The 10,442-nt window shown below is 45.8% G+C and overlaps 1 protein-coding gene across 1 annotated transcript in view; it reads right to left on the bottom strand.

The window, feature by feature from the left end:
- Positions 1-10,442, bottom strand: part of ntng1a (netrin g1a) — a gene marked incomplete at both ends in the record, with an annotated part of 316,971 nt that overhangs the window by 100,691 nt on the left and 205,838 nt on the right. Inside the window, one exon of the mRNA XM_083660799.1 lies at positions 3,982-4,154. Coding sequence (XP_083516925.1) covers positions 3,982-4,154 — 173 coding nt within the window. The remainder of the gene's footprint in view (positions 1-3,981; positions 4,155-10,442) is intronic.

Genomic DNA, 10,442 nt, shown 5'->3' with positions numbered 1-10,442 from the left:
GAGTGAGGAAAGGATCAAATATTGGTGGTTAAGACTGAATAATGACATCACAACTGTTAATTTAAAATTAGTTATTCCTCTAAACCTGGCTTCAAATGCCCAAAATTTTTCACGCTGGCGCCGTTCAGCCCTCAGCAAAAACTGGTAGCGAGGACATTTTTTTGTGGCTCTCTCTATCATCAAAGTTGCCCATCCATGGGTTATGGCATGACAATATTTGTTTGGCCCCCAGCAACAATCTGGGTTTCTCATGTGGCCCCCCATGAAAAATAGTTGCCCACCCCTGGCCTATATGATGAGGTGGGAATGAGAATGCGTTGGCGTTTTAAATGCTGAATACTGGACAGTGATTGGCTCCAGGATTCGTGATGTCACAAATCATGCTTGTTGAAAACCGCCTTTTCAGTCAGCTCAGAGAAACTTTCCCCTTTCAGCAGATGATTGTGATTCAACAGCCTTCAAGAGTCAAACTCTGCACAGACGTCAGCTCACACATCCAACTGTAAGAACAAGAAGAACAAGGGCAAATTCGGCCCGGGACCACGTGCGGTAGTGATGCGCGGGCCGCAGTTATAACCGCGCTGACCGCGGATATCCCGCCCCGCGGGCGGGCCAGATCATAAAAATAAACATTCTGATTAATAGCGGATGGGCGGTTGAAACGATGTATCATTAATGAGAAAGAATAATATTAATTACCTTCTCTATTCTATGAATGTATTTTAAGTTACATTATTCGTCAGGCACATTCTTAGTCGCCTATTAATTGTAGGATCCCCAAAGGACCCACGGCAGTGGGAAACAAAACAATAGCCATGTCGCTATAGGCTCAACTTTTGGTCCATATATGGTCAATGATGTCACCCTCAAAGAGGAGTCTCCGCTGAAGACGTGTTTGAAGAGAAGACGCGTTCGTATTTTCCCATACAATGAGGCAATCCAGTAAACTAAACTTAAAGCTATAGCGTTAGCCGAGTAAACTATATGAGGGCAAGTGGTGGACTGGACATAATACAGCATGGAAGTTTATTTGGAGTCTTGGACTGCAGCGATCGCACCAACGGCAGCAGAAACCGTAAGTTCGCTCCTAGCTTTTATAGAGTTGTGAAATGTCGGGTGCATGGCGGGCGCGGATCTATAAATAGTATGAAATAATTTGACGGATTTATGGCGGGCGGTTGGTTCATGCATACACGCGGATTCAAGCTCATCCGCGCATCTCTAACGTGCAGCGTATAGCAACCGCGGGGCAGGCAGGGGGCGTGCCTGTGACTTGGGCAGATTATCAAGATAAAGCTGTGGACTTTTACTTTTAAAACTCACAACAACTCACCACAGTAAAAAGTAATAAAGAGGGTTTTCCTCAGCTTACACTTGAGACTAACCTCACGTCACCTCCAGGCTCTCTCTCAGAGGAGAATAGAGGACGTCTTTTTGTAGGCTTGTCTTATGAACACAATATAAGTTCTGTACTGTCACAGGAAGTGTCAACACAATAGGAAGTAATTGGCTGACCCCTAGGGCTGGGCGATATGACCAAAATCTCATATCCCGATATAAGTCATTTCATATCCCGATACCGATATATATCACGATATAGCATATTTTCTGTAAATTCTATTTATAGTTTATATAAAATGACCACATGGCCATTTATTTCACAGCAGTTGAACCAGTGAAAATGTTGTCAAACCTCACAAAGGATACATGCATTCAGAATACAGATAAGCATGGCTATTCTTTACAACACAAATAATAATAATTAGTTGCAGGGCAGTAGAATGAAACACAAACTGAACCACGCCACCAGTTCGATTTTCAAAGAGGACACTAGCATTTGATGTGTTTGATTTAACTCATTGAGTGCCAATGACGACAATCGTCGTCAATTGCTTTAGTAACGTAGAGTGCCAATGACGACGATTGTTGTCAATTGCGTTTTTTGACGGTGGGACGTGGATCAATGCCTGATACATCTCCTGTACAAATATTGTAGCTATTGGAGGTCTATAACCTATTTTACAGATCCATTAGGTGGCGACAGTGCTCTCCAGATTAGAGGAAGGTCCGGAAAACAGCAGGAAAAACCCCCGTGATCAAAGAGAAACCGCTCATGCTGCAGCCAGAGCCATATAGATTGCTCTGACTGCAGCTGATGTTGGCTGCGAACAGCAGTCAATCCGCGCACACAACTGAGCCCCTCTGCCTCTGTCTGTCTGTCTGCATAGTTTCTTCACACGATTAGCCGCCAGAAAGGCAGCACCCGACGCCGAAGGGCCAAACCTTTCCCTGCAGTCCGGTTTGGCATTTCCGTGTCGCGCTGGGAGCCGGCGCAAAAAAAGCGGAGCGCTCCGAAAATAGACTGGGTGCGTGTTAGGCTGTGTGTTAGTGTGGGGAGGAGTTTGCAGCTGAGGGGGGGAGAGGGGGGTGGGGCACGCAGGCACCACACAACTACACCACGTCACTACATCAGAAAATATTATCTTCAGACTCAGTGAATGTGCTTGAAATGCTGCATTTCACAAAAGGCGGAATAACTCAGCTTCTAATTTGAAAAGTGTCTTTTTGCTCAAAACAGCCTATCTTCTCCGGCTCATAACTAAAGAACGGAAAATGGGATCAATAAACTTTTTTTTGCAGATGATAGAAGAGAGTCTCATCGTTCTTTGTGCGTGTTCGGTGTTTACATAATATCACACAATATTCTGTGGGCCTCGAGACATCACTGAAAACGCTCTGACACTCTGGCACTGGGAGCGTCCGTTCTCCAAAAGTGGCTGGCACTCAATGAGTTAAGCACAAATTTGGAATCATATCTAAAAGCTGACACTAGGCGGCAGTATTTCTTTAGTCAACGTCAAAATACCTACATGTTCAGTAGAAGAAGAATAAAACGGTAGAAGAAGAACAACGTTAACCAACACAACTCACACAGGGAAAGCTAAAAGCTAAAGCTAACGATAGACGTTTTGTTGTCAGCCCTCAAGGGATTTGCTTGGGATGATGAGAGGAGATGTTTTGCCAGGTTTAATGTTAGGACACACGCAAATATGGATCAAACGCGGACTTAACACAGCGCAAATGCCTGGGTAGACTAGGCGGACGGAATGGAGGGTAACATCTCCCTGCTCTTTAGCCTACTCACGGCTGATTTGTGCCAATTATAAAGGGACGCAACGGGCTTGTTGACACAGTCTGGTGCGTGTGTGGACTGTGGACGTGAGTAAAAAAAAGCACAGCGTCATCCAAATGACGGACAATATTGCTGTAAAGAGTGTAATTTGCAACACAACGATATAAACGATAGAGCATCCTATCATACGAAATACATTTTCTATCGTCCAGACGAAATATATCGTCATATCGCCCAGCCCTACTGACCCCCGCGTTGGAACATAAGGTGAATAGAGTAGATGGTTTTCATGGAATTGTGTTGCTAGGGAACAGTTTGAAACCTAGCTTATTTTCTGTCAGCTTTGCATTAGTAAACACTGCAACGGGATGTAAGCTAGCGATCATTTAGAATGTTTATGTTGTCAAGTTAAAAGCGACTATAGCGTGCTTAAGTCTCACCCTCAGCATGGGACTGAAGGGATTCCATTCCCCATTCATTTTTCCATAGATGTTTCATAAAATCCTCATAAAAAGTTTGACTTGGTCAAACCAAGCGATTCAGCTCAGAACCAGGAGAGACCAGAGAACATTTCCCTCAGACTTGTCTTTTCTTTTTAGTTTCTATCAGAGTGAAATGTTCTATTGTGTCTCCTGATTCTGAATATAGCTGAAGGGCTTGGTTTGACCAAGTCAAACTCTTTTAATAAGTCTATGGGGAAATGAATGGCCGAACCCGGAACAGGGCGTCACTTAGACTCTTGCCTATTCATGTGGATGTATGAGGAATTCAATCAAATGTGTGTGTGTGTGTGTGTGTGTGTGTGTGTGCGTGTGCGTGTGTGTGCGTGTGCGTGTGTGTGTACTCACAGACATTGGCCGTGCCCTTGGGGATGGGCAGATAGGAGCCTGCGCTCCATGCTCGCCCCTGGTAGTTCCTCTTACAGCGGCCACAGTCGGGCCCGGTGGTGTTGTGTTCACACTCGCAACCCAGCTTGTCTTTGTCAAAGATGCAGCTGTTGGCGTGGAGGTTGCACTTGCACCTGTCAAGAAGGTGAAAGAAGGAAGAAGACCACATCAGCACGAGTGGACATCCACACTGCGTTTACATTAGGGGTGGGGGAAAAAATCGATTCACCTCAGTATCGCGATTTTTAATGTCACGATTTTTTGGATCGATCTTTTATTCCAGAATCGATAATCGCAAATTTAATTTTTTTTTTTTTTTCTTTTTTTTTGGGTGCTTGCAGTCAGGCCACTCACTGAACAGCAGGCTAGGCGCCGCCTACTGGTTTACTAGTGGTTTTATTACTTTATTAGTTAGTCTGAAGTAATAATTACACTTCAGGGTTAAAGTGGGTGCATCTCATTGTAAATTTGGACTTCAAACGGCCCAAATCTGGCTTCAAACGGCCCAAATTTCACGCGCGTCGGCCCATATCGGCCTGGCCTGCTTGGTATCTAATGCCCGGCCTGAATTATGATCCCAGTCCGCCCCTGTTTTTAACTATATCGCCCAGCCCTACTCATGATATATAATATACAGTCTCTAGTGTATGATTCAACTTTTCCCATGTTCTAATCTAGTGTAAAAAAGCAAACAAACTGAAAAAATAAAAGAAAAAAATAAACAAAAATCGCAATAAATCGTAATATCGAATCGCAATAATCGTAGAATCGCAATACTTAAGAATCGCAATATAAATCGAATCGGCACCCAAGAATCGTGATAGTATCGAATCGGGAGATAAGTGAATCGCCACAGCCCTAGTTTACATGCTGTTGAGTACCCGGGTTATGAGGCTTATCGTGGTTTTGATCATATTGGGAATATGGAACACAGAGACATCAGGTTATTCATATGCCTGTATACATGATAGGTAGTATCCCACTTACTGATTAGTAAGGATGCAGACGACCAGTCGGTTAAACGTCGGTTAAACGTTTAAATCCCTCACTAGTCAGCACCAGAAATACTAGTTAGTTAAACGATAATTAAATGATCATAATAATAAACAATGTGGGCGGGAGCTGTTGCGTCTTTACCAGCCACTACTGTAGCCCCTCCTCTAATGCCCGGATGTAAACAGACTAGACATGTGTTAAATGGTAAATGGTAAATGGCCTGCATTTATAAAGCGCTTTTATCCAAAGCGCTTTACAGTCAGTAGGTACATTCACCCATTCACACACCGATGGCGGCAGGTCACCACGCAGGGTGCTCGCACACCAACGGGAGCAATTTGGGGTTCAGTGTCTTGCCCAAGGACACTTCGACATGCAGACTGGAGGAGGCGGGAATCGAACCACCGACCTCTTTTATCCAAAGCGATTAGTGGACGACCCGCTCTACCTCCTGAGCTACAGCCGCCCCAGTGTGTTAGTGGGAGTGGAGCAGCATCGGCTGTAACGTAGTGGAAAGGACCGGAAGGAAGATGGCATCTCATAAAACCAGCGCAGTTTGGCAGTATTTTGATCCAGTAAATGAAAATAAGGTTGTATGTATGTGGGCTGTGTCAGATAAAACTGGCATATAACGTTAACCCCTCGACCGACATTCAGCACAGGCATGTGAACGCAAGGACATGTGGACACTATGGCATTGTTAGCCAGACAAGCTAACCCGTTAGCAACAAAAGATAACGCAGTTCATAGGCAATGAATGACTGCACAAGATGCTTTCACTCAACTTTGCTGAACGTAAAGGCTTCCAAAAGTGAAGTGGACTATATTGAGCCTGGATACACGTCACTGGGGTGAGTTGTTGATGTTTTCTGATGTGCAATGTTCATCAAAAGCGCAAGATTTGGTGAATAAAAAAATATTGACGATTACGACGAACGTAATTAATGGTTTCAAATAGCTCTAAATACACAAACACATTTTCAGACGTTTTAACTTTATAGATTAAATTGCGCTCAGTTTTGTCTTCTGAGTCTTTTCTTACTTTTAGACTAGTCGACTAGTCGCCATTAAAATGTCCGTATAACGTCGGGGAAATTTGTTGCAACCGGCATCCCTACTGATTACTACGCTATTTGCACAGGTGCCTCTGATGTTTACAACACAAATATCATTATTATTCCGCTTGTATTGGGTGTGTGAAGTCATTCACATTTTTTGGGCCACGACTGTGACTGTGAATTCTCTCTTCACGGTGGTCTGTCACCGTTTGAGCGCTGCTTCTTTCTTTGATTTGAGTCACAACACCTTCCTCCTGCAGTCTGTCTACTACACACTGGAACAGGTCAGCATGTCAATGCTTTCTCCTATCTAAACTGCCAAGTATATTTCATTCATTTCAACACTGAAAGACAAAACTCTGTTTCCTCATCGCCGCCACAGTTGTACTTTGGCGTCACTTGGTTGTGCCGGCATTCGGCAGCGGTCAGAAACAGGATAAGATGTATACATGCAACAGTATCTGGGTTTCTTTCAGGAGTACTCCTGCTAGCATAACCGGGTTTCTCAAAACCGGGATAAGGCCTTATCCAGGTTTCTGAAATATGGATATGATGTTTACATGCGCCAAACACAAAAACGGCATACTAACCCTGATAATAACCAGGATACTCATGCCCATGTAAACACAGTCAGTTGGCAAATGGTGAAAAAATAGATAGCTCTTATTTTGTTGGACAATGCAGACTGAAGGGCAGCGCGTCCTTGAGTAGCGGTGGCGTTGGAACGCAGCCAAAAACAGGTACAACAGTCGCTTCTTTGACTTCAAGAGGAACGAGTTCAAAGGAAGGGGGACGATTCCACCAGCCATCCAGCATCATTATTTTCTCTCTCTCTCTTTTCTCTCCGCTCCACCTGGGAAGAGAACTCCGTTTATTATTTTCTCTCTCTCTTTTCTCTCTGTTCCACCTGGGAAGAGAACTCCGTTTATTATTTTCTCTCTCTCTCTTTTCCCTCCGCTCCACCTGGGAAGAGAACTCCGTTTTAATTGTCCCACTGGAGGGTTTGCATAATTGCGGGTAAGGTCACATTGGATGGACGAGGTAAGATCAGGACAGCGAGGATGAGAGGGAGAGAGGTGAGAGAACAAGCGCCAGAGAATGGAGGCAACGGGGCTTTTGACTTGGTGAGGAGACAGATAACTCTGAGCTACCTAGAAGGTGGCAGGTGGGGGAGGGTTACTTGGTGAGGAGACAGATAACTCTGAGCTACCTAGAAGGTGGCAGGTGGTGGGGTCTTTTTACTTGGTGAGGAGACAGATAACTCTGAGCTACCTAGAAGATGGCAGGTGGTGGGGTCTTTTTACTTGGTGAGGAGACAGATAACTCTGAGCTACCTAGAAGGTGGCAGGTGGTGGGGTCTTTTTACTTGGTGAGGAGACAGATAACTCTGAGCTACCTAGAAGGTGCAGGTGCGGGGGTCTTTTTACTTGGTGAGGAGACAGATAACTCTGAGCTACCTAGAAGATGGCAGGTGGGGGGGGGTCTTTTTACTTGGTGAGGAGACAGATAACTGAGCTACCTAGAAGATGGCAGGTGGGGGGGGGGTCTTTTTACTTGGTGAGGAGACAGATAACTCTGAGCTACCTAGAAGATGGCAGGTGGGGGGGGGGGTCTTTTTACTTGGTGAGGAGACAGATAACTCTGAGCTACCTAGAAGATGGCAGGTGGGGGGGGGGTCTTTTTACTTGGTGAGGAGACAGATAACTCTGAGCTACCTAGAAGATGGCAGGTGGGGGGGGGGGGTCTTTTTACTTGGTGAGGAGACAGATAACTCTGAGCTACCTAGAAGGTGGCGGGTGGGGTCTTTTTACTTGGTGAGGAGACAGATAACTCTGAGCTACCTAGAAGGTGCAGGTGGGGGGGGGGTCTTTTACTTGGTGAGGAGACAGATAACTCTGAGCTACCTAGAAGATGGCAGGTGGGGGGGGTCTTTTTACTTGGTGAGGAGACAGATAACTCTGAGCTACCTAGAAGGTGGCAGGTGGGGGGGTCTTTTTACTTGGTGAGGAGACAGATAACTCTGAGCTACCTAGAAGATGGCAGGTGGGGGGGGGTCTTTTTACTTGGTGAGGAGACAGATAACTCTGAGCTACCTAGAAGATGGCAGGTGGGGGGGGGGGGTCTTTTTACTTGGTGAGGAGACAGATAACTCTGAGCTACCTAGAAGATGGCAGGTGGGGGGGGGGTCTTTTTACTTGGTGAGGAGACAGATAACTCTGAGCTACCTAGAAGATGGCAGGTGGGGGGGGGTCTTTTTACTTGGTGAGGAGACAGATAACTGAGTTACCTAGAAGATGGCAGGTGGGGGGGTCTTTTTACTTGGTGAGGAGACAGATAACTCTGAGCTACCTAGAAGATGGCAGGTGGTGGGGTCTTTTTACTTGGTGAGGAGACAGATAACTCTGAGCTACCTAGAAGGTGGCAGGTGGTGGGGTCTTTTTACTTGGTGAGGAGACAGATAACTCTGAGCTACCTAGAAGGTGCAGGTGCGGGGGTCTTTTTACTTGGTGAGGAGACAGATAACTCTGAGCTACCTAGAAGGTGGCAGGTGGGGGGGGGTCTTTTTACTTGGTGAGGAGACAGATAACTGAGCTACCTAGAAGATGGCAGGTGGTGGGGTCTTTTTACTTGGTGAGGAGACAGATAACTCTGAGCTACCTAGAATATGGCAGGTGGGGGGGGTCTTTTTACTTGGTGAGGAGACAGATAACTGAGCTACCTAGAAGATGGCAGGTGGGGGGGTCTTTTTACTTGGTGAGGAGACAGATAACTGAGTTACCTAGAAGATGGCAGGTGGGGGGGGGTCTTTTTACTTGGTGAGGAGACAGATAACTGAGTTACCTAGAAGATGGCAGGTGGGGGGGGGTCTTTTTACTTGGTGAGGAGACAGATAACTGAGTTACCTAGAAGATGGCAGGTGGGGGGGTCTTTTTACTTGGTGAGGAGACAGATAACTGAGTTACCTAGAAGATGGCAGGTGGGGGGGGGTCTTTTTACTTGGTGAGGAGACAGATAACTGAGTTACCTAGAAGATGGCAGGTGGGGGGGGGTCTTTTTACTTGGTGAGGAGACAGATAACTGAGTTACCTAGAAGATGGCAGGTGGGGGGGGGTCTTTTTACTTGGTGAGGAGACAGATAACTGAGTTACCTAGAAGATGGCAGGTGGGGGGGTCTTTTTACTTGGTGAGGAGACAGATAACTCTGAGCTACCTAGAAGGTGGCAGGTGGGGGGGTCTTTTTACTTGGTGAGGAGACAGATAACTCTGAGCTACCTAGAAGATGGCAGGTGGGGGGGGGTCTTTTTACTTGGTGAGGAGACAGATAACTCTGAGCTACCTAGAAGATGGCAGGTGGGGGGGGGGGTCTTTTTACTTGGTGAGGAGACAGATAACTCTGAGCTACCTAGAAGGTGGCAGGTGGGGGGGGGGGTCTTTACTTGGCGAGGAGACAGATAACTCTGAGCTACCTAGAAGATGCAGGTGGGGGGGAGGGGTCTTTACTTGGCGAGGAGACAGATAACTGAGCTACCTAGAAGATGCAGGTGGGGGGTTGGGGGGGTTGGGGGGGGGGGGGGCTTGCACAGACACGTTGGTTAAGATATAAATGATTGTGAGATGAGATCTCACTCCAGCACTTATTCAGTGTGGAAGGAGAGATTCCCTTTAGGCCCACAGATGCTCTCTCTCAGCTCACCAGCTTCCCAAATGTAACAATAAAGTCAGCAAATGTATTTTCTGGTGTGGCTAGAGGAGTATAGACCTTATTCACAGCGCGGCCATCTTGGATTGCGTCATCGCACAGGGTGGCAACGCGTCTGAGCCTGCGTTACAACCCATGTAAACAATGGAGCGGTGGTCCCAAAACCTGAGTTCTGTTCCACCAATTTCTTTTGATCAAATTGATAAATGGGCAGATGACAACGTCAACATCCCCAAAAGGATTCAAAAGAAGGGCTACAGTAACTGGATTGAAGGGTACATCCACGATATTCAAGGTAAATTAGGGTGCAACGTTACTGTGTACATAGACTTGCTATCTGTGCAGTGCTTGCTCCGCCGTCATATTAACTTCACTTATCGTGATTTTTGCATGTTAATCATGAATCAATCTAACACAATTAATTTGTAATCTGACAACTTTAGTAGCGCTAACATTGCTGACATCGTCAGTTAGCTGCAAGTAGATATTGGCCACTTGTAGGTGCTATGACGTTTCCATGCTAACATTGTTTTATTAAATGGATGAATGAGCGTTATTCTATCATTAGTAGCCTACTTTTCAGATAGGTTTAAGGATTGAAGGATACGTTCATATCAAATTACATAGCCTGGAAGCATCCAGGCTATGTAACGTTGAAGGATACGTTC

This window comes from Poromitra crassiceps, assembly GCF_964638095.1.
Source record: "Poromitra crassiceps genome assembly, chromosome: 2".
In the NCBI taxonomy this organism is placed as follows: Eukaryota; Metazoa; Chordata; class Actinopteri; order Beryciformes; family Melamphaidae; genus Poromitra; species Poromitra crassiceps.
This window is presented reverse-complemented; position numbering and strand designations above follow the sequence as displayed.